The sequence below is a fragment of the Heptranchias perlo genome, unplaced genomic scaffold, assembly GCF_035084215.1.
Source record: "Heptranchias perlo isolate sHepPer1 unplaced genomic scaffold, sHepPer1.hap1 HAP1_SCAFFOLD_847, whole genome shotgun sequence".
Classification (NCBI taxonomy): domain Eukaryota; kingdom Metazoa; phylum Chordata; class Chondrichthyes; order Hexanchiformes; family Hexanchidae; genus Heptranchias; species Heptranchias perlo.
This window is the reverse complement of record NW_027139884.1, coordinates 15,029-40,550: the sequence shown is the minus strand read 5'-3', so window position 1 is coordinate 40,550 and position 25,522 is coordinate 15,029. Positions and strand designations below refer to the sequence as shown.

General features: G+C 51.3%; 1 protein-coding gene across 1 annotated transcript in view; it reads right to left on the bottom strand.

Annotated features, from left to right (window-relative positions):
- Positions 1-573: 573 nt before the first annotated feature.
- LOC137319431 (43 kDa receptor-associated protein of the synapse-like) overlaps positions 574-25,522 on the bottom strand; it is a gene marked incomplete at its 5' end in the record, with an annotated part of 38,380 nt that continues 13,431 nt past the window's right edge. Inside the window, 2 exons of the mRNA XM_067981638.1 lie at positions 574-5,488; positions 20,858-21,057. Coding sequence (XP_067837739.1) covers positions 5,416-5,488; positions 20,858-21,057 — 273 coding nt within the window. The remainder of the gene's footprint in view (positions 5,489-20,857; positions 21,058-25,522) is intronic.

Genomic DNA, 25,522 nt, shown 5'->3' with positions numbered 1-25,522 from the left:
GGCTGGCTGTGCTTGTCCCTATAGCAGGGTGGGAGATGGCCCTCACACTGCAGTCACTATCTCATCCTGTTGCAGAACATTTGCATTGAATTAGTCCTCATTCATTGTGAGTTGTGATGATCTGGAATTCACTGCCTGAAAGGGCGGTGGAAGCAGGTTCAATAATAACTTTCAAAATGGAATTGGATAAATACTTGGGGGGGGGAGAGAAATCTACAGGGCTCTGGGGAAAGAGCAGGGGAATGGGGCTAATTGGATAGCTCTTCCGAAGAGCCAGGACAGGCAGGGTGGGCCGAGTGGCCTCCTATGTGCTGTATCATTCTATGATTTGATGGTGATTCTTAATTCTCTCCCATTTTCTGCAGAAAAATATTTGAAAAAGCAAAGAGCCCCCTCTGTAGTCCACCTGGACTGCTCACCCTGCCCAACTCTCCACCCCCCCCCAACCTTTGGGACCCCTTGGACAGAACAAGCCCACTGAGACCCCTTCGGGCCGAGGGCACAGACTTCAACCATTCAAAGTCGGCTTAAAACCAAAAAAGTAACAGGCTGAAACCTCTCAGGCAGACCCAAACTGAAGATGATTTTAATGTAAACAAGTTGAGGATAAGTTTGACACGTATGAAAAGCTCGGAACAGATGAGGCCCAAAGAGATTTCGAGGTCCATGGACACAGATCACTAAAATGCAGTGGTCAGGTACAAAAAATAATCAAAAAGGCTAAGGGAATGTTAGCCTTTATAACTAGAGGGCTAGAATATAAAGGGGAGGAAGTTTTGCTACAGCTGTACAAAGACCTGGTTAGACCACATCTGGAGCACTTTGTAGAGTTGTGGGCGCCGCATCCTACAAAGGATATAAAGGCCATTGGAGGGAGTGTAGCACAGATTCACTGGGTTCCAAGGGTTAGATTATGAGGAGAGATTACATAAACTTGGTTTGTATTCCCTGGAATATAGAAGGTTGAGGGGTGAATTGATGGAGGTTTTTATGATTTTGAAAGGAATAGACAGAGAGAAACTTTTTCCGCTGGTGGGGGAGTCTAGGACAAGGGGAAATAACCTTAAAATCAGAGCCAGGCCGTTGAGGAGTGAAGTTAGGAAACACGTCTTCACACAAAGGGTGGTTGAAGTGTGGAACTCTCTCCCACAAAAAGCAGTAGATGCTCAATTAATAATCTTAAATCTGAGATCAATAGATTTTTGTTAGCCAAGGGTGTTAAGGGGCACAGAGCCAAGGAGGGTAAATGGAATTAGGATACAGATCAGCTGTGATCTCATTGAATGGTGGAACAGGCTTGAGGGGCTGAATGGCCTCGTCCTGTTCCCATGTAAGACTTGGAGCCGTTAGTGTTAAGTCCCGAGTTTCAGATCGGTCCTGGGTGTTGCTGGGTGCCCGAGTTGGAGGACCATCCTGATTCATGGAGTATGTTAAGACTATCCGCATAGAGTTATTGAAAACACTCACATCATGCTCACTGATTTATTCAGTCTGGACAAGGCACACAATTCCCACCGTACATACACAGCATGGGTTAACTTTGAGCTTTCTACAGCAAATCATATAATAATACAAAGTACAGCAACATTACCACAACAATCAGCCACACATAGAATGTGGAGAGAATGCGAGAAATTGGGGAGGGTGGGGTCAGGGGTTGGGGGTCAGAGGTTGAGGGTTGGTTCAGAGGTTGAGGGTGGGATCAGGGTTTAAGGGTGGGGTCAGGGGTTGACGGTGAGGTCAGGGACTTGAATCAGGGTGAGTATGACATCAGTATGATTTGGGGGTAAGGATAAGGCCCTAGATTGGAGGTGAGGATGAAGTTACTACTGAGTGAGGGGATGAGGATGAGATTGGGGCTTGAATTAGATTGAGGATGAGATTGGGGCTGAATCATGGTGAGGATGAAGTCAGAGTTGAGTTGGGAGCGAGAATAAGACCAGGGATTGAGTCCAGGTGATTACAATGTGCTCAGAGCTCAGGGTGAGGTCAAGGGTCAGGATAAGGTCAGGGTTGAGGTCAGGATTGGGGTTGCTTTGTGGGTGAAGTTGGGGTTGATTTGGGGGTCAGGGTGATTTGGGGGTGAGGGTGAGGTTGGGGTTGATTTGGGGGTGAGGGTGATTTGGGGGTGATGGTGATTTGGGGTGATTTGGAGGGGAGGGTGATTTGGGGGGAGGGTGATTTGGGGTGATTTGGAGGTGAGGGTGATTTGGGGTGATTTGGGGGTGAGGGTGATTTGGGGTGATTTGGAGGTGAGGGTGATTTGGGGTGATTTGGGGGTGAGGGTGATTTGGGGGTGATTTGGAGGTGAGGGTGATTTGGGGGTGATTTGGAGGTGAGGGTGATTTGGGGGTGATTTGGAGGTGAGGGTGATTTGGGGGTGATTTGGAGGTGAGGGTGATTTGGGGGTGATTTGGAGGTGATTTGGGGGTGAGGGTGATTTGGGGGTGATTTGGGGATGATTTGGGAGTGATTTGGGGGTGAGGGTGATTTGGGGGTGAGGGTGATTTGGGGTGATTTGGGGGTGAGGGTGATTTGGGGGTGAGGGTGATTTGGGGGTGAGTTGGGGTGATTTTGTAGTTGGTCCTTTAGGGGTGGGGATCAGTTTGAGGATACAGTTGAGGTAGAAGTAAAGTTGGGGATGAGTTGGTTGAGGATGAGCCCGGTGTTAAGTTGGGGTGAGAGTGAAGTTGGTGATTAAATCAGGGTGAAGATGAGGTTGGGTTGAGATGAGGTGAGGACAAGAGTTTGGGTTAAGTGGGTGATGAGGATGAGTGGAATGAGGATGAAGTCAGGGGTTTAAGTTGGAGTAACGATGAAGTTGGGGCTGAGGTTGAGGTCAGTGCTGTGTGGAGGGAGTGAGTATGAGATTGTGGTATGGATAAAAATTGAGGGAGATGTCAGGGTTAGAATAAGGTCAGGAAATGGGAAGAGGTCAGAGTTGGTCATGGATCGGGGGTCGGGACAGATCAGGCTAGGATGAGGTCTGGGGTTGGAATGGGGTCATGGGTTTTGATGGAGTCCAGATTAGAACGGGGTCGGGGTTAGAATGAGGTCAGGGGTCCAGATGGGGTCGTAAATTAAAAGGAGTTGGGGGTTTGGATTTTGGATGCGGTCGGTGGTTTAGATCAGGAAAGAGTCTACGATGGGATCAGATTTTAGGATGAGGTTGGGGGTAGGACAGGGTGGGATTTAGGATGGGGTCGGGGGTTTAAGGTGAGGTCAGGGGTAATGATTGGCCCGTGATTCAGGATGCCAGGGTTGGGATGGGGTCAGGGGTTACGATGGGGTCGAATTTATGATGGGGTTGATGGTTGCGATGGTTAGGATGGGGTCATATCTTAGGATAGGGTTGGGGATAGGATGGAGAGGGTGGTTAAAATGAGGTCAGAGCATTAGGACGGGGTCAGGGTTTAGCACAAGGTTAGGCTCGGGACGGGGTCAGGGGTTAACACGAGGTTAGGCTCGGGACGGGGTCAGGGGTTAGCACGAGGTTAGGCTCAGAACAGGGTCAGGAGTTAGCACGAGGTTAGGCTCGGGACGGGGTCAGGGGTTAGCACGAGGTTAGGCTCGGGATGGGGTCAGGGGTTAACACGAGGTTAGGCTCGGGAAGGGGTCAGGGGTTAACACGAGGTTAGGCGCGGGACGGGGTCAGAGGTTAGCAGGAGGTTAGGCTCGGGTCGGGGTCAGGGGTTAGCAGGAGGTTAGGCTCGGGACGGGGTCAGGGGTTAGCACGAGGTTAGGCTCGGGACGGGGTCAGGGGTTAGCACGAGGTTAGGCTCGGGAAGGGGTCAGGGGTTAACACGAGGTTAGGCTCGGGACGGGGTCAGGGGTTAGCAGGAGGTTAGGCTCGGGACGGGGTCAGGGGTTAGCAGGAGGTTAGGCTCGGGACGGGGTCAGGGGTTAGCAGGAGGTTAGGCTCGGGACGGGGTCAGGGGTTAGCAGGAGGTTAGGCTCGGGACGGGGTCAGGGGTTAGCAGGAGGTTAGGCTCGAGACAGGGTCAGGGGTTAGCAGGAGGTTAGGCTCGGGACGGGGTCAGGGATTAGCAGGAAGTTAGGCTCGGGACGGGGTCAGGGGTTAGCAGGAGGTTAGGCTCGGGACGGGGTCAGGGGTTAGCAGGAGGTTAGGCTCGCGACGGGGTCAGGGGTTAGCAGGAGGTTAGGCTCGAGACAGGGTCAGGGGTTAGCAGGAGGTTAGGCTCGGGACGGGGTCAGGGGTTAGCACGAGGTTAGGCTCGGGACGGGGTCAGGGGTTAGCACGAGGTTAGGCTCGGGAAGGGGTCAGGGGTTAACACGAGGTTAGGCTCGGGACGGGGTCAGGGGTTAGCAGGAGGTTAGGCTCGGGACGGGGTCAGGGGTTAGCAGGAGGTTAGGCTCGGGACGGGGTCAGGGGTTAGCAGGAGGTTAGGCTCGGGACGGGGTCAGGGGTTAGCAGGAGGTTAGGCTCGGGACGGGGTCAGGGGTTAGCAGGAGGTTAGGCTCGAGACAGGGTCAGGGGTTAGCAGGAGGTTAGGCTCGGGACGGGGTCAGGGATTAGCAGGAAGTTAGGCTCGGGACGGGGTCAGGGGTTAGCAGGAGGTTAGGCTCGGGACGGGGTCAGGGGTTAGCAGGAGGTTAGGCTCGCGACGGGGTCAGGGGTTAGCAGGAGGTTAGGCTCGAGACAGGGTCAGGGGTTAGCAGGAGGTTAGGCTCGGGACGGGGTCAGGGATTAGCAGGAAGTTAGGCTCGGGACGGGGTCAGGGGTTAGCAGGAGGTTAGGCTCGGGACGGGGTCAGGGGTTAGCAGGAGGTTAGGCTCGCGACGGGGTCAGGGGTTAGAATGGAGCTGTCCCAAGCACTCTGCTTTCCCACCCGCTCTGAGATTTCTTTCACGGAATTCGACTCCTCTCTGAGGAGCTTCTGGCATTTTCCCCCCAGGGACTAAAAGAATTTGAAACTCAAGGTAAAATAAGAAAAAGGATATTTTAACAACACAAGTTGGGCTGGGACTGGAAGACTTGCTCCCTGATTTCATGCTGAGCCCAGGTTAACACAGCCACTAGGAAGAGTACAACAGGCAATAGATGGTCAGACAGTGTCCCCAATAAACTACACAGTCACATACACTACTATCTGACACACGTGATCTCAACTAGCACTGAGTGGGCCCCTCTCTGTACAAGGCCAACACTCAAAGTCCATCAATGGGTCCTGTGATTACCACCTCCACCATTATCTTCAGCTGGGTCTTTGGTCACCCACTGGGAGTGAGCTGTCCCTCTGATCCTCCGTGGAGTCAGGAGGTACAGTCAGGCCGATTCTCCTACAAGTGTCTATTTTTCTGGGTTCCAGTCATTCCACCATCTGAATCCATGACTCTTGGTTAGTGATTGAATAAAGAATGACTTTCACACGTTGTCCCTGCTGGGCTCCCCTCTCACACGTAGCCCGGTTTTACAGATGATCGCCTGCAGTTCGGACAACCCCTGGTTCCATTGGTTTGTAAACATCTGGAACAGAAGTGCAGATCATTAGAAGCATTCTCTTTCCCAGCACTCCCCCCACCCCCTGCCCCTCTCTCAGGTGACAGTCTCTGGATTTCAGTCCGATCTCCTCCTCCTTCGGTCTCCCTGCGTGCTGCACTGACCCCCAAATGTGGGAATGGCCTGGGTCAAAATCGCTCTCAGACCAGTTACCGGGGCAACACTTGACCAACCGCCAGAGGGAGTGGAACAACCAGTACCGTCGAGTCATAGAATCTTACAGCACAGAACGAGGCCATTCGGCCTGTCGTGCCTGTGCTGGCTCTTTGAAAGCTGTCCAATTTAGTCCAACACCCCCTGCTTTTACCCATAACCCTGCAAATTGGTCCTCTTCACAAGTCACCTCTACACGTCCAATTGTTAGTGGGATAGTGACCACAATTCAGTTAGTTTTAGTATTATTATAGAAAAGGACAGAGTTAAATCAGGAGTAAACATTTTAAATTGGGGGAAGGCAAATTTTACAGAACTAAGGTGATTTGGCAGAAGTGGACTGGACACAACTACTTGAGGAGAAATCAGTGGCAAGCCAGTGGGAGGCATAAAAAGTGAAATTCTACGGGTACAATGCAGACACGTCCCCTCAAAGATAAAGAGTGGCACTGCCAAATTTAGAGCCCCCTGGTTGTCTAGAAGTATACGGGGCAAGATAAAGCAGAAAAAGAAAGCTCATGACTGTCACAGAAAACGAAATACTGCAGAAAGCCAAGAGGATTATAGAAAGTACAGGGATGATGTAAAAAAGGAAATAAGGAAAGCAAAGAGACGGCATGAAAAAATATTAGCTAGAAAGATTAAAGAAAACCCAAAGATGTTTTATCAGTACATTAAGAACAAGAGGATAGCTAAGGAAAAGGTGGGACCTATCAGGGATGATAAAGGTAACTTGTGTGTTGAAGCAGAGGATGTGGGTAGGGTTTTAAATGAATATTTTGTCTCCGGAAAGGGATGATCCAGAAGTAGTAGTTAAAGAGGAGAGGTGTGAAATATTGGATAAGGTAAACATAACGAGAGAGGAAGTACTAGAGGGACTGGAATCCTTGAAAGTTGATAAGTCACCAGGGCCGGATGGATTGTTTCCTAGGCTATTGAAGGAAGCCAGGGAGGAAATAGCGGATGCTCTGAGGATCATTTTCCAATCCTCACTAGATACAGGGGAGGTACCGGAGGACTGGAAGACTGAAAACGTAGTACCATTGTTTAAAAAGGGTACGAGGGAAAGGCCGAACAGTTATAGGCCGGTCAGTCTTACCTCGGTGGTGGGCAAACTATTAGAATCAATACTGAGAGATAGGATAAACTGTCACTTGGAAAGGCATGGTTTAATCAGGGATAGTCAGCAAGGATTTGTTTCATGCCTCACAAATCTGATTAAATTCTTGAGGAAGTGACGAGGAGGTTTGATGAGGGTAGTGCAGTGAATGTTGTCTACATGGATTTTAGTAAGACATTTGACAAGGTCCCACATGGCAGACTGGTCAGAAAGGTAAAAGCCTATGGGATACAGGGAAATGTGGTGAATTGGATCCAAAATTGGCTCAGTAACAGGAAACAAAGGGTAAAGGTCAATGGATGTCTTTGCGAATGGAAATCTGTTTCCAGTGGTGTGCCACAGGGCTCAGTGTTGGGTCCCTTGCTGTTTGTGGTATATATTAATGATTTGGACTTGAATGTAGGGGGCATGATTGACAAATTTGCAGACGACACAAAAATTGGCCGTGTAGTTGATAGTGAAGAGGATAGTTGTAGAGTCCAAGAAGATATCAATGGGTTGGTGGAGTGGGCGGAAAAGTGACAAATGGAGTTCAACCCGCAGAAGTGTGAGGTAATGCACTTAGGGAGGGCAAACAGTAAAAGGGAACACGCAGTGAACGGGAATATATTGAGAGGGGTAGAGGAAGTGAGAGACCTTGGAGTGCATGTGCACAGGTCCCTGAAGGTGGCAGTACAGGTAGATAAGGTTGTGAAGAAGGCATACGGAATGCTCTCCATTATTAGCCGAGGCAAAGAATACAAAAGCAGGGATGTAATGATGGAACTGTATAAAACGCTGGTAAGGCCACAGCTGGAGTATTGTGTGCAGTTCTGGTCACCACATTACAGGAAGGATGTAATTGCTCTGGAGAGAGTGCAGAGAAGATTTACAAGAATGTTGCCAGGGCTTGAAAATTGCAGCTACGAGGAGAGATTGGATAGGCTGGGGTTGTTTTCCTTGGAGCAGAGGAGGCTGAGGGGAGACTTGATTGAGGTGTACAAAATTATGAGGGGCCCAGATAGAGTAGACAGGAAGTACCTGTTTCCCCTAGCGGAGAGTTCAAGAACTAGAGGACATAGATTTAAGCTGATTGGTGGAAGGATTAGAGGGGACATGAGGAAAAACTTTTTTACCCAGAGGGTGGTGGGTGTATGGAATTCACTGCCCGAATTGGTGGTAGAGGCAGGGACCCTCAACTCTTTTAAAAAGTACCTGGACCTGCACCTAAAGTGCTGTAAGCTGCAGGGCTACGGACCGGGTGCTGGAAGGTGGGATTAGAATGGGCACCGCGTTGTTCATCGAGCCGGCACGGACACGATGGGCTGAATGGCCCCTTCTGTGCTGTATCTTTTCTATGGTTCTATGGTTCTAATTGCCTTTTGAAAGTTCCCATCGAATCTGCTCCCCTTTCAGGGAGTGCGTTCCAGATCTTAACAACCCTCTGTGTGAAAAAATGTCTTCTCATTTCCCCTCTAGTTCTTGTGTGAATTATTTTATATCTGGGTCCTCTGGTTACTGACCCAGTTTCTTCTTATTTACTCTATCGAAACCCTTCATGATTTTGAACACCTCTATCAAATCTCCCCTTAACCTTCTCTGCTCAAAGGAGAACAATCCCAGCTTCTCCAGTCTCTCCACATAACTGAAGTCCCTCGTCCCTGTATCATCCTGGTAAACCTCCCCAGTACCCTCCCCTTGACCCTGACGTCCTTCCTAAAGTGTGGTGCCCAGAATTGGACACAATACTCCAGCTGGGGCCGAACCAGTGGTTTGGAAAGGTTCAGTATGACGTCCTTGTTTTTGTATTCAATGCCCCTATTTACAAAGACAAGTATCCCATACACTTTCTTAAACGTCTTATCAACTTGCCCTGCCACCGTCAGAGATTTGTGAATCTGCCCCCCCAGGTCACTCTGCTCTTGCACCTCTCTCAAAATAGTCCCATTGAGACGATCCTGCCTCTCCATGTTGTTGCCCCCAAGGTGCATCACATCACACTTATACCCATGGAATTGCATCGACCATGTGTCTGCCCATTTCACCAGTCTGTCTCTGGCCTCCTGAAGTCCATGTCCATCCTCCCCACACAAACCCGTCCTGAGGACAGCTGACCCTTATTAACCCCGTCCTGAGGACAGCTGACCCTTATTAACCCCGTCCTGAGCTGACCCTTATTAACCCCGTCCTGAGCTGACCCTTATTAACCCCGTCCTGAGCTGACCCTTAATAACCCCGTCCTGAGCTGACCCTTATTAACCCCGTCCTGAGCTGACCCTTATTAACCCCGTCCTGAGCTGACCCTTATTAACCCGTCCTGAGCTGACCCTTATTAACCCGTCCTGAGCTGACCCTTATTAACCCCGTCCTGACCTGACCCTTATTAACCCGTCCTGTGCTGACCCTTATTAACCCGTCCTGTGCTGACCCTTATTAACCCGTCCTGTGCTGACCCTTATTAACCCCGTCCTGAGCTGACCCTTATTAACCCCGTCCTGAGCTGACCCTTATTAACCCCGTCCTGAGGACAGCTGACCCTTATTAACCCGTCCTGAGCTGACCCTTATTAACCCGTCCTGAGCTGACCCTTATTAACCCGTCCTGAGCTGACCCTTATTAACCCCGTCCTGAGGACAGCTGACCCTTATTAACCCCGTCCTGAGCTGACCCTTATTAACCCCGTCCTGAGCTGACCCTTATTAACCCGTCCTGAGCTGACCCTTATTAACCCCGTCCTGTGCTGACCCTTATTAACCCGTCCTGAGCTGACCCTTATTAACCCCGTCCTGAGCTGACCCTTATTAACCCCGTGCTGAGCTGACCCTTATTAACCCGTCCTGAGCTGACCCTTATTAACCCCGTCCTGAGCTGACCCTTATTAACCCGTCCTGAGCTGACCCTTATTAACCCCGTCCTGAGCTGACCCTTATTAACCCCGTCCTGAGCTGACCCTTATTAACCCCGTCCTGAGCTGACCCTTATTAACCCCGTCCTGAGCTGACCCTTATTAACCCCGTCCTGAGCTGACCCTTATTAACCCGTCCTGAGCTGACCCTTATTAACCCGTCCTGAGCTGACACTTATTAACCCTGTCCTGAGCTGACCCTTATTAACCCCGTCCTGAGCTGACCCTTATTAACCCCGTCCTCAGCTGACCCTTATTAACCCGTCCTGAGCTGACCCTTATTAACCCCGTCCTGAGCTGACCCTTATTAACCCGTCCTGAGCTGACCCTTATTAACCCCGTCCTGAGCTGACCCTTATTAACCCCGTCCTGAGCTGACCCTTATTAACCCGTCCTGAGCTGACCCTTATTAACCCCGTGCTGAGCTGACCCTTATTAACCCCGTCCTCAGCTGACCCTTATTAACCCCGTCCTCAGCTGACCCTTATTAACCCCGTGCTGAGCTGACCCTTATTAACCCCGTCCTGAGCTGACCCTTATTAACCCGTCCTGAGCTGACCCTTATTAACCCCGTCCTGAGCTGACCCTTATTAACCCGTCCTGAGCTGACCCTTATTAACCTGTGCTGAGCTGACCCTTATTAACCCCGTCCTGAGCTGATCCTTATTAACCCGTCCTGAGCTGACCCTTATTAACCCGTCCTGAGCTGACCCTTATTAACCCCGTCCTGAGCTGACCCTTATTAACCCGTCCTGAGCTGACCATTATTAACCCCGTCCTGAGCTGACCCTTATTAACCCCGTCCTGAGCTGACCCTTATTAACCCGTCCTGAGCTGACCCTTATTAACCTGTGCTGAGCTGACCCTTATTAACCCGTCCTGAGCTGACCCTTATTAACCCCGTCCTGAGCTGACCCTTATTAACCCGTCCTGAGCTGACCCTTATTAACCTGTGCTGAGCTGACCCTTATTAACCCCGTCCTGAGCTGACCCTTATTAACCCATCCTGAGCTGACCCTTATTAACCCCGTCCTGAGCTGACCCTTATTAACCCGTCCTGAGCTGACCCTTATTAACCCCGTCCTGAGCTGACCCTTATTAACCCGTCCTGAGCTGACCCTTATTAACCCCGTCCTGAGCTGACCCTTATTAACCCGTCCTGAGCTGACCCTTATTAACCCCGTCCTGAGCTGACCCTTATTAACCCCGTCCTGAGCTGACCCTTATTAACCCGTCCTGAGCTTACCCTTATTAACCCGGTGCTGAGCTGACCCTTATTAACCCGTCCTGAGCTGACCCTTATTAACCCCGTCCTGAGCTGACCCTTATTAACCCGTCCTGAGCTGACCCTTATTAACCTGTGCTGAGCTGACCCTTATTAACCCCGTCCTGAGCTGACCCTTATTAACCCATCCTGAGCTGACCCTTATTAACCCCGTCCTGAGCTGACCCTTATTAACCCGTCCTGAGCTGACCCTTATTAACCCCGTCCTGAGCTGACCCTTATTAACCCGTCCTGAGCTGACCCTTATTAACCCCGTCCTGAGCTGACCCTTATTAACCCGTCCTGAGCTGACCCTTATTAACCCCGTCCTGAGCTGACCCTTATTAACCCCGTCCTGAGCTGACCCTTATTAACCCGTCCTGAGCTTACCCTTATTAACCCGGTGCTGAGCTGACCCTTATTAACCCGTCCTGAGCTGACGCTTATTAACCCCGTGCTGACCTGACTCTTATTAACCCCGTCCTGAGTTGACGCTTATTAACCCCGTGCTGAGCTGACCCTTATTAACCCCGTGCTGAGCTGACCCTTATTAATCCGTCCTGAGCTGACCCTTATTAACCTGTCCTGAGCTGACCATTATTAACCCCGTCCTGAGCTGACCCTTATTAATCCGTCCTGAGCTGACCCTTATTAACCTGTCCTGAGCTGACCCTTATTAACCCGTCCTGAGCTGACCGTTATTAACCCGTCCTGAACTGACCCTTATTAACCCGTCCTGAGCTGACCGTTATTAACCCGTCCTGAGCTGACCCTTATTAACCTGTCCTGAGCTGACCCTTATTAACCCGTCCTGAGCTGACCCTTATTAACCTGTCCTGAGCTGATCCTTATTAACCCCGTCCTGAGCTGACCCTTATTAACCCGTCCTGAGCTGACCCTTATTAACCCCGTCCTGAGCTGACCCTTATTAACCCCGTCCTGAGCTGACCCTTATTAACCCGTCCTGAGCTGACCCTTATTAACCTGTGCTGAGCTGACCCTTATTAACCCGTCCTGAGCTGACCCTTATTAACCCCGTCCTGAGCTGACCCTTATTAACCCGTCCTGAGCTGACCCTTATTAACCTGTGATGAGCTGACCCTTATTATCCCCGTCCTGAGCTGACCCTTATTAACCCGTCCTGAGCTGACCCTTATTAACCCCGTCCTGAGCTGACCCTTATTAACCCGTCCTGAGCTGACCCTTATTAACCCCGTCCTGTGCTGATCCTTATTAACCCGTCCTGAGCTGACCCTTATTAACCCGTCCTGAGCTGACCCTTATTAACCCCGTCCTGAGCTGACCCTTATTAACCCGTCCTGAGCTGACCATTATTAACCCCGTCCTGAGCTGACCCTTATTAACCCCGTCCTGAGCTGACCCTTATTAACCCGTCCTGAGCTGACCCTTATTAACCTGTGCTGAGCTGACCCTTATTAACCCGTCCTGAGCTGACCCTTATTAACCCCGTCCTGAGCTGACCCTTATTAACCCGTCCTGAGCTGACCCTTATTAACCTGTGCTGAGCTGACCCTTATTAACCCCGTCCTGAGCTGACCCTTATTAACCCGTCCTGAGCTGACCCTTATTAACCCCGTCCTGAGCTGACCCTTATTAACCCCGTCATGAGCTGACCCTTATTAACCCGTCCTGAGCTTACCCTTATTAACCCGGTGCTGAGCTGACCCTTATTAACCCGTCCTGAGCTGACGCTTATTAGCCCCGTGCTGACCTGACTCTTATTAACCCCGTCCTGAGTTGACGCTTATTAACCCCGTGCTGAGCTGACCCTTATTAACCCCGTGCTGAGCTGACCCTTATTAATCCGTCCTGAGCTGACCCTTATTAACCTGTCCTGAGCTGACCATTATTAACCCCGTCCTGAGCTGACCCTTATTAATCCGTCCTGAGCTGACCCTTATTAACCTGTCCTGAGCTGACCCTTATTAACCCGTCCTGAGCTGACCGTTATTAACCCGTCCTGAACTGACCCTTATTAACCCGTCCTGAGCTGACCGTTATTAACCCGTCCTGAGCTGACCCTTATTAACCCCGTCCTGAGCTGACCCTTATTAACCCCGTCCTGAGCTGACCCTTATTAACCCCGTCCTGAGCTGACCCTTATTAACCCCGTCCTGAGCTGACCCTTATTAACCCGTCCTGAGCTGACCCTTATTAACCCGTCCTGAGCTGACACTTATTAACCCCGTCCTGAGCTGACCCTTATTAACCCCGTCCTGAGCTGACCCTTATTAACCCCGTCCTCAGCTGACCCTTATTAACCCGTCCTGAGCTGACCCTTATTAACCCCGTCCTGAGCTGACCCTTATTAACCCGTCCTGAGCTGACCCTTATTAACCCCGTCCTGAGCTGACCCTTATTAACCCCGTCCTGAGCTGACCCTTATTAACCCGTCCTGAGCTGACCCTTATTAACCCCGTGCTGAGCTGACCCTTATTAATCCCGTCCTCAGCTGACCCTTATTAACCCCGTCCTCAGCTGACCCTTATTAACCCCGTGCTGAGCTGACCCTTATTAACCCCGTCCTGAGCTGACCCTTATTAACCCGTCCTGAGCTGACCCTTATTAACCCCGTCCTGAGCTGACCCTTATTAACCCGTCCTGAGCTGACCCTTATTAACCTGTGCTGAGCTGACCCTTATTAACCCCGTCCTGAGCTGATCCTTATTAACCCGTCCTGAGCTGACCCTTATTAACCCGTCCTGAGCTGACCCTTATTAACCCCGTCCTGAGCTGACCCTTATTAACCCGTCCTGAGCTGACCATTATTAACCCCGTCCTGAGCTGACCCTTATTAACCCCGTCCTGAGCTGACCCTTATTAACCCGTCCTGAGCTGACCCTTATTAACCTGTGCTGAGCTGACCCTTATTAACCCGTCCTGAGCTGACCCTTATTAACCCCGTCCTGAGCTGACCCTTATTAACCCGTCCTGAGCTGACCCTTATTAACCTGTGCTGAGCTGACCCTTATTAACCCCGTCCTGAGCTGACCCTTATTAACCCATCCTGAGCTGACCCTTATTAACCCCGTCCTGAGCTGACCCTTATTAACCCGTCCTGAGCTGACCCTTATTAACCCCGTCCTGAGCTGACCCTTATTAACCCGTCCTGAGCTGACCCTTATTAACCCCGTCCTGAGCTGACCCTTATTAACCCGTCCTGAGCTGACCCTTATTAACCCCGTCCTGAGCTGACCCTTATTAACCCCGTCCTGAGCTGACCCTTATTAACCCGTCCTGAGCTTACCCTTATTAACCCGGTGCTGAGCTGACCCTTATTAACCCGTCCTGAGCTGACGCTTATTAACCCCGTGCTGACCTGACTCTTATTAACCCCGTCCTGAGTTGACGCTTATTAACCCCGTGCTGAGCTGACCCTTATTAACCCCGTGCTGAGCTGACCCTTATTAATCCGTCCTGAGCTGACCCTTATTAACCTGTCCTGAGCTGACCATTATTAACCCCGTCCTGAGCTGACCCTTATTAATCCGTCCTGAGCTGACCCTTATTAACCTGTCCTGAGCTGACCCTTATTAACCCGTCCTGAGCTGACCGTTATTAACCCGTCCTGAACTGACCCTTATTAACCCGTCCTGAGCTGACCGTTATTAACCCGTCCTGAGCTGACCCTTATTAACCTGTCCTGAGCTGACCCTTATTAACCCGTCCTGAGCTGACCCTTATTAACCTGTCCTGAGCTGATCCTTATTAACCCCGTCCTGAGCTGACCCTTATTAACCCGTCCTGAGCTGACCCTTATTAACCCCGTCCTGAGCTGACCCTTATTAACCCCGTCCTGAGCTGACCCTTATTAACCCGTCCTGAGCTGACCCTTATTAACCTGTGCTGAGCTGACCCTTATTAACCCGTCCTGAGCTGACCCTTATTAACCCCGTCCTGAGCTGACCCTTATTAACCCGTCCTGAGCTGACCCTTATTAACCTGTGATGAGCTGACCCTTATTATCCCCGTCCTGAGCTGACCCTTATTAACCCGTCCTGAGCTGACCCTTATTAACCCCGTCCTGAGCTGACCCTTATTAACCCGTCCTGAGCTGACCCTTATTAACCCCGTCCTGAGCTGACCCTTATTAACCCGTCCTGAGCTGACCCTTATTAACCCCGTCCTGAGCTGACCCTTATTAACCCGTCCTGAGCTGACCCTTATTAACCCCGTCCTGAGCTGACCCTTATTAACCCCGTCCTGAGCTGACCCTTATTAACCCGTCCTGAGCTGACCCTTATTAACCCCGTCCTGAGCTGACCCTTATTAACCCGTCCTGAGCTGACCCTTATTAACCTGTGCTGAGCTGACCCTTATTAACCCCGTCCTGAGCTGATCCTTATTAACCCGTCCTGAGCTGACCCTTATTAACCCGTCCTGAGCTGACCCTTATTAACCCCGTCCTGAGCTGACCCTTATTAACCCGTCCTGAGCTGACCATTATTAACCCCGTCCTGAGCTGACCCTTATTAACCCCGTCCTGAGCTGACCCTTATTAACCCGTCCTGAGCTGACCCTTATTAACCTGTGCTGAGCTGACCCTTATTAACCCGTCCTGAGCTGACCCTTATTAACCCCGTCCTGAGCTGACCCTTATTAACCCGTCCTGAGCTGACCCTTATTAACCTGTGCTGAGCTGACCCTTATTAACCCCGTCCTGAGCTGACCCTTATTAACCCGTCCTGAGCTGACCCTTATTAACCCCGTCCTGAGCTGACCCTTATTAACCCCGTCATGAGCTGACCCTTATTAACCCGTCCTGAGCTTACCCTTATTAACCCGGTGCTGAGCTGACCCTTATTAACCCGTCCTGAGCTGACGCTTATTAGCCCCGTGCTGACCTGACTCTTATTAACCCCGTCCTGAGTTGACGCTTATTAACCCCGTGCTGAGCTGACCCTTATTAACCCCGTGCTGAGCTGACCCTTATTAATCCGTCCTGAGCTGACCCTTATTAACCTGTCCTGAGCTGACCATTATTAACCCCGTCCTGAGCTGACCCTTATTAATCCGTCCTGAGCTGACCCTTATTAACCTGTCCTGAGCTGACCCTTATTAACCCGTCCTGAGCTGACCGTTATTAACCCGTCCTGAACTGACCCTTATTAACCCGTCCTGAGCTGACCGTTATTAACCCGTCCTGAGCTGACCCTTATTAACCTGTCCTGAGCTGACCCTTATTAACCCGTCCTGAGCTGACCCTTATTAACCTGTCCTGAGCTGATCCTTATTAACCCCGTCCTGAGCTGACCCTTATTAACCCGTCCTGAGCTGACCCTTATTAACCCCGTCCTGAGCTGACCCTTATTAACCCCGTCCTGAGCTGACCCTTATTAACCCGTCCTGAGCTGACCCTTATTAACCTGTGCTGAGCTGACCCTTATTAACCCGTCCTGAGCTGACCCTTATTAACCCCGTCCTGAGCTGACCCTTATTAACCCGTCCTGAGCTGACCCTTATTAACCTGTGCTGAGCTGACCCTTATTATCCCCGTCCTGAGCTGACCCTTATTAACCCGTCCTGAGCTGACCCTTATTAACCCCGTCCTGAGCTGACCCTTATTAACCCGTCCTGAGCTGACCCTTATTAACCCCGTCCTGAGCTGACCCTTATTAACCCGTCCTGAGCTGACCCTTATTAACCCCGTCCTGAGCTGACCCTTATTAACCCGTCCTGAGCTGACCCTTATTAACCCCGTCCTGAGCTGACCCTTATTAACCCCGTCCTGAGCTGACCCTTATTAACCCGTCCTGAGCTGACCCTTATTAACCCGGTGCTGAGCTGACCCTTATTAACCCGTCCTGAGCTGACGCTTATTAACCCCGTGCTGACCTGACTCTTATAAACCCCGTCCTGAGTTGACGCTTATTAACCCCGTGCTGAGCTGACCCTTATTAACCCCGTGCTGAGCTGACCCTTATTAATCCGTCCTGAGCTGACCCTTATTAACCTGTCCTGAGCTGACCATTATTAACCCCGTCCTGAGCTGACCCTTATTAATCCGTCCTGAGCTGACCCTTATTAACCTGTCCTGAGCTGACCCTTATTAACCCGTCCTGAGCTGACCGTTATTAAACCGTCCTGAACTGACCCTTATTAACCCGTCCTGAGCTGACCGTTATTAACCCGTCCTGAGCTGACCCTTATTAACCTGTCCTGAGCTGACCCTTATTAACCCGTCCTGAGCTGACCCTTATTAACCTGTCCTGAGCTGACCCTTATTAACCCGTCCTGAGCTGACTCTTATTAACCCGTCCTGAGCTGACTCTTATTAACCCCGTCCAGAGCTGACCCTTATTAACCCCGTCCTGAGCTGACCCTTATTAACCCGTCCTGAGCTGACCCTTATTAACCCCGTCCTGAGCTGACTCTTATTAACCCCGTGCTGAGCTGACCCTTATTAACCCCGTCCTGAGCTGACCCTTATTAACCCCGTGCTGACCTGACTCTTATTAACCCCGTCCTGAGCTGACCCTTATTAACCCCGTGCTGAGCTGACCCTCATTAACCCGTCCTGAGCTGACCCTTATTAACCCCGTGCTGACCTGACTCTTATTAACCCCGTCCTGAGCTGACCCTTATTAACCCCGTGCTGACCTGACTCTTATTAACCCCGTCCTGAGCTGACCCTTATTAACCCCGTACTGAGCTGACCCTTATTAACCCCGTGCTGAGCTGACCCTTATTAATCCCATGCTGACCTGACTCTTATTAACCCCGTCCTGAGCTGACCCTTATTAACCCCGTACTGAGCTGACCCTTATTAACCCCGTGCTGACCTGACCCTTATTAACCCCGTGCTGACCTGACCCTTATTAACCCCGTGCTGACCGGACCCTTATTAACCCCGTGCTGACCTGACCCTTATTAACCCCGTGCTGACCTGACCCTTATTAACCCGTCCTGAGCTGACCCTTATTAACCCCGTACTGAGCTGACCCTTATTAACCCCGTGCTGACCTGACCCTTATTAACCCATGCTGACCTGACCCTTATTAACCCGTCCTGAGCTGACCCTTATTAACCCCGTACTGAGCTGACCCTTATTAACCCCGTGCTGACCTGACCCTTATTAACCCATGCTGACCTGACCCTTATTAACCCGTCCTGAGCTGCCCCTTATTAACCCCGTGCTGAGCTGACCCTTATTAACCCGTCCTGAGCTGCCCCTTATTAACCCCGTGCTGAGCTGACACTTATTAACCCCGTGCTGACCTGACCCTTATTAACCCCGTCCTGAGCTGACCATTATTAACCCCGTCCTGAGCTGCCCCTTATTAACCCCGTGCTGAGCTGACACTTATTAACCCCGTGCTGACCTGACCCTTATTAACCCCGTCCTGAGCTGACCCTTATTAATCCGTCCTGAGCTGACCCTTATTAACCTTTCCTGAGCTGACCCTTATTAACCCGTCCTGAGCTGACCGTTATTAACCCCGTCCTGAGCTGACCCTTATTAACCCGTCCTGAGCTGACCCTTATTAACCCCGTGCTGAGCTGACCCTTATTAACCCGTCCTGAGCTGACCCTTATTAACCCCGTCCTGAGCTGACCCTTATTAACCCGTCCTGAGCTGACCCTTATTAACCTGTGATGAGCTGACCCTTATTAACCCGTCCTGAGCTGACCCTTATTAACCTGTGATGAGCTGACCCTTATTAACCTGTGATGAGCTGACCCTTATTAACCTGTGATGAGCTGACCCTTATTAACCTGTGATGAGCTGACCCTTATTAACCTGTGCTTCTCCAAGTGAGAATTAATTTTTTTCTTGAAATTGTTACTACCAGTTTTCTCACCACTGACAGTGGACTGATTGGCCTGTTATTACTGGAATTATTCAGCACTCCCTCACTACTGACCCTCCGACAGTGCAGCACTCCCTCAGTACTGACCCTCCGACAGTGCAGCACTCCCTCAGTACTGCCCCTCCGACAGTGCAGCGCTCCCTCAGTACTGACCCTCCGACAGTGCAGCGCTCCCTCAGTACTGACCCTCCGACAGTGCAGCGCTCCCTCAGTACTGACCCTCCGACAGTGCAGCGCTCCCTCAGTACTGACCCTCCGACAGTGCAGCACTCCCTCAGTACTGACCCTCCGACAGTGCAGCGCTCCCTCAGTACTGACCCTCCGACAGTGCAGCGCTCCCTCAGTACTGTCCCTCCGACAGTGCAGCGCTCCCTCAGTACTGACCCTCCGACAGGGCAGCGCTCCCTCAGTACTGACCCTCCGACAGTGCAGCGCTCCCTCAGTACTGACCCTCCGACAGTGCAGCTCTCCCTCAGTACTGACCCTCCGACAGTGCAGCTCTCCCTCAGTACTGACCCTCCGACAGTGCAGCACTCCCTCAGTACTGATCCTCCGACAGTGCAGCGCTCCCTCAGTACTGACCCTCCGACAGTGCAGGACTCTCTCAGTACTGACCCTCCGACAGTGCAGGACTCTCTCAGTACTGACCCTCCGACAGTGCAGCACTCCCTCAGTACTGTCCCTCCGACAGTGCAGCGCTCCCTCAGTACTGACCCTCCGACAGTGCAGGACTCTCTCAGTACTGACCCTCCGACAGTGCAGCACTCCCTCAGTACTGACCCTCCGACAGTGCGGCGCTCCCTCAGTACTGACCCTCCGACAGTACAGCGCTCCCTCAGTACTGACCCTCCGACAGTGCGGTGCTCCCTCAGTCCTGACCCTCCGACAGTGCAGTGCTCCCTCAGTACTGACCCTCCGACAGTGCAGCGCTCCCTCAGTACTGACCCTCCGACAGTGCAGTGCTCCCTCAGTACTGCCCCTCCGACAGTGCAGCGCTCCCTCAGTACTGACCCTCCGACAGTGCAGCGCTCCCTCAGTACTGACCCTCCGACAGTGCGGCGCTCCCTCAGTACTGACCCTCCGACAGTGCAGCGCTCCCTCAGTACTGACCCTCCGACAGTGCGGCGCTCCCTCAGTACTGCCCCTCCGACAGTGCAGCACTCCCTCAGTACTGACCCTCCGACAGTGCAGCTCTCCCTCAGTACTGACCCTCCGACAGTGCAGCGCTCCCTCAGTCCTGACCCTCCGACAGTGCAGCTCTCCCTCAGTACTGACCCTCCGACAGTGCAGCTCTCCCTCAGTACTGACCCTCCGACAGTACAGCGCTCCCTCAGTACTGACCCTCCGACAGTGCAGCACTCCCTCAGTACTGACCCTCCGACAGTGCGGCGCTCCCTCAGTACTGACCCTCCGACAGTACAGCGCTCCCTCAGTACTGACCCTCCGACAGTGCGGTGCTCCCTCAGTCCTGACCCTCCGACAGTGCAGTGCTCCCTCAGTACTGACCCTCCGACAGTGCAGCGCTCCCTCAGTACTGACCCTCCGACAGTGCAGTGCTCCCTCAGTACTGCCCCTCCGACAGTGCAGCGCTCCCTCAGTACTGACCCTCCGACAGTGCAGCGCTCCCTCAGTACTGACCCTCCGACAGTGCGGCGCTCCCTCAGTACTGACCCTCCGACAGTGCAGCGCTCCCTCAGTACTGACCCTCCGACAGTGCGGCGCTCCCTCAGTACTGCCCCTCCGACAGTGCAGCACTCCCTCAGTACTGACCCTCCGACAGTGCAGCTCTCCCTCAGTACTGACCCTCCGACAGTGCAGCGCTCCCTCAGTCCTGACCCTCCGACAGTGCAGCTCTCCCTCAGTACTGACCCTCCGACAGTGCAGCTCTCCCTCAGTACTGACCCTCCGACAGTGCAGCGCTCCCTCAGTCCTGACCCTCTGTCTCGGTCACACAGCCTGAATCTGATACATCCATTGCCTGAGCTGATATTAATCTTGTTGGACAATAAAGGGCCCATTCTAAACACTCTGATCAGAGACTCTATTCCCACGTTTCACCTTCTCAACCTCCTCGTCCACTTACTTTAGATGGAAAAGGTGGGAACACGGCAGTGCCTGGAGCTGCGAGTTCTTATCTCCAATCGACTCTCCACACATCCCGCAGTATAACTCCATGTCTTCCATACACTCATGGAACTTCACCACGTGCTCTCGGAGGAGCTGCTGGCAGCCCTTCACTCGATAAATGGTCTCACTCAAACAGTGTGCCTTCAACATGTGGAGCTGGAGAGAGGGCACAGAACACACAGGCATCAACAGGAACAGAGAGCAGGCTGAAAACACACACACAGACACACAAACACTCAGACAGGCACACACAGACACACAGACACTCAGACTGACACACACAGATACACACACGGACACTCAAACACTCAGACAGGCACACACAGACACACAGACACTCAGACAGGCACACACAGACACACAGACACTCAGACAGGCACACACAGACACTCAAACACTCAGACAGGCACACACAGACACACAGACACTCAGACAGGCACACACAGACACACAGACACTCAGACTGACACACACAGATACACACACGGACACTCAAACACTCAGACAGGCACACACAGACACACAGACACTCAGACAGGCACACACAGACACACAGACACTCAGACAGGCACACACAGACACTCAAACACTCAGACAGGCACACACAGACACACAGACACTCAGACTGACACACACAGATACACACACGGACACTCAAACACTCAGACAGGCACACACAGACACACAGACACTCAGACAGGCACACACAGACACACAGACACTCAGACAGGCACACACAGACACTCAAACACTCAGACAGGCACACACAGACACACAGACACTCAGACTGACACACACAGATACACACACGGACACTCAAACACTCAGACAGGCACACACAGACACACAGACACTCAAACACTCAGACAGGCACACACAGACACTCAGACACTCAGACAGGCACACACAGACACACAGACTGACACACACAGACACACAGACACTCAGACTGACACACACAGATACACAGACTGACACACACAGACACACAGACACACAGACTGACACACACAGACACACAGACACTCAGACTGACACACACAGACACACAGACACTCAGACTGACACACACAGATACACAGACAGGTACAAACAGACACTCAGACAGGCACACACAGACACTCAGACTGACACACACAGACACACAGACAGGTACAGACACACAGACAGGTACAGACACTCAGACAGGCACACACAGACACACAGACACTCAGACTGACACACACAGACACACAGACAGGTACAAACAGACACTGAGACAGGCACACACAAAGACACTCAGACAGGCACACACACGGACACCGAGACAGGCACACACAGACACACAGACACTCAGACTGACACAGACAGACACTCAGACAGGCACATACAAAGACACTCAGACTGACACACACAGACACTCAGGCTAACACATAGAGACGCACAGATGCTCAGACTGACACACACAGACACTCAGACAGACACAAACAGATGCTCAGACACACAGACAGGCACACACAGACACTCAGACAGGCACACACAGACACTCAGACAGGCACACACAGACACTCAGACAGGCACACACAGACACTCAGACAGGCACACACAGACACTCAGACAGACACAAACAGATGCTCAGACACACAGACAGGCACACACAGACACTCAGACAGGCACACACAGACACTCAGACAGTCACACACAGACACTCAGACAGGCACACACAGACACTCAGACAGGCACACACAGACACTCAGACAGTCACACACAGACACTCAGACAGGCACACACAGACACTCAGACAGGCACACACAGACACTCAGACAGTCACACACAGACACTCAGACAGGCACACACAGACACTCAGACAGTCACACACAGACACTCAAACAGGCACACACAGACACTCAGACAGTCACACACAGACACTCAGACAGTCACACACAGATGCTCAGACACTCAGACAGGCACACACAGACACACACATTATCACACAAATACACACAATCAAACAGAAACACACAGACAGACATACACAGATACACACACATACACACTGACACATACACATAGAGAGACACACACACAGACACACGGATACACAGAAACACACATACAGATACACACAGAGACAAACACAGCCCAACATACCCACCCACATACACACATACTCAGACACACACAGTCATGGACACACATAGGTGCACACCGATACATAGATACACACAACCAGACACACAGATAAAGGCATACACACAGACACCTAGACACACGTCATAGAGAGTCATAGAGTTATACAGCACGGATAGAGGCCCTTCGGCCCATCGTGTCCGCGCCGGCCATCAAGCCCAGTCTACTCTAATCCCATATTCCAGCATTTGGTCCGTAGCCTTGTATGCTATGGCATTTCAAGTGCTCATCCAAATGCTTCTTGAATGTTGTGAGGGTTCCTGCCTCCACAACCCTTTCAGGCAGTGAGTTCCAGACTCCAACCACCCTCTGGGTGAAAAAGTTCCTTCTCAAATCCCCTCTAAACCTCCCGCATTTTACCTTGAATCTATGTCCCCTTGTTATAGAACCTTCAATGAAGGGAAAAAGCTCCTTAGTATCCATCCTATCTGTGCCCCTCATAATTTTGTACACCTCAATCATGTCCCCCCTCAGCCTCCTCTGCTCCAAGGAAAACAAACCCAATCTTCCCAGTCTCTCTTCATAGCTGAAGCGCTCCAGCCCTGGTAACATCCTGGTGAATCTCCTCTGCACCCTCTCCAAAGCGATCACATCCTTCCTGTAGTGTGGCGACCAGAACTGCACACAGTACTCCAGCTGTGGCCTAACCAGTGTTTTATACAGCTCCATCATAACCTCCTTGCTCTTATATTCTATGCCTCGGCTAATAAAGGCAAGTATCCCATATGCCTTCTTTACCACCTTATCAACCTGTTCCGCCGCCTTCAGGGATCTGTGAACTTGCACACCAAGATCCCTCTGACCCTCTGTCTTGCCCAGGGTCCTCCCATTCATTGTGTATTCCCGTGCCTTGTTAGTCCCTCCAAAGTGCATCACCTCGCACTTTTCCGGGTTAAATTCCATTTGCCACTGTTCCGCCCATCTGACCAACCCATCTATATCGTCCTGCAGACTGAGGCTATCCTCCTCGCTATTTACCACCCTACCAATTTTTGTATCATCAGCGAACTTACTGATCATACCTTTTACATTCATATCCAAGTCATTAATGTAGACCACAAACAGCAAGGGACCCAGCACCGATCCCTGTGGTACCCCACTGGCCACAGGCTTCCAGTCACAAAAACAACCTTCGACCATCACCCTCTGCCTTCTGCCACTAAGCCAGTTTTGTATCCAAAGTGCCAAGGCACCCTGGATTCCATGGGCTCGTACCTTCTTGACCAGTCTCCTGTGCAGGACTTTATCGAAGGCCTTACTGAAATCCATGTATACCACATCCACTGCGTTACCCTCATCCACACGCCTAGTCACCCCCTCAAAAAATTCAATCAAATTAGTCAGACATGATCTTCCCTTGACAAAGCCATGTTGACTATCCCTGATTAATCCTTGCTTCTCCAAGTGGAGACTAATTTTGTCCTTCAGAATTTTTTCCAATAATTTTCCTACCACTGATGTTAGGCTCACTGGCCTGTAGTTCCCCGGTTTTTCCCTACTCCCCTTCTTGAATAATGGTACTACATTAGCAGTTCTCCAGTCCTCTGGCACATCCCCTGTGGCCAGAGAGGTTCTGAATATATGTGTTAGAGCCCCCGCAATCTCCTCCTTTGCCTCACACAGTAGCCTGGGATACATTTCGTCCGGGCCTGGGGATTTATCCATTTTTAGGCCTGCTAAAACCGCCAATACCTCCTCGCGCTCAATGTTAATATGTTCGAGTATATCACAGTCCCCCTGCCGTATTTCTATGTCTACATCGTCCTTCTCCACAGTGAAAACAGATGCAAAAAATTCATTTAGAACCCCTCCTACATCTGCCGGCTCCACACACAGATTGCCATTTTTGTCCCTAATGGGCCCTATTTTTTCCCTAGTTATCCTCTTACCCTTAATATACTTATAAAACATCTTAGGATTTTCCTTTATTTTGCTCGCCAGTGTTATTTCATGGCCCCTCCTTGATCTCCTAATTTCTTTTTTAAGTATCCCCCTGCACTTTTTGTACTCCTCTAGGGCTTCCTCCGTCTTTAGCCTTTTGTATCTGCCAAAAGCCCTCCTTTTTTTCCGAATCCATTCTCGTATATCCCCTGACATCCAAGGTTCCCTGGAGTTCTTGGAACCACCCTTGACCTTTACGGGAACATGTTGCCATTGTATGGTCTCAATCTCCCTTCTGAAAGACTCCCATTGCTCCGATGCGGATTTTCCTACAAGCAGCTGATCCCAGTCCATTTTGGCCAGATCCTGCCTTATCCTATTAAAATCGGCCTTCCCCCAATTTAGAACCTTTATTTCCGGCCCCTCCCTGTCCTTTTCCATGACCACCTTAAATCTCACCGAATTATGGTCACTGTCACCAAAGTGCTCACCTACTAGCACTTCTTCCACTTGGCCGGCCACATTCCCTAGAATTAGGTCCAGTACCGCCCCATCTCTTGTAGGACTTTCT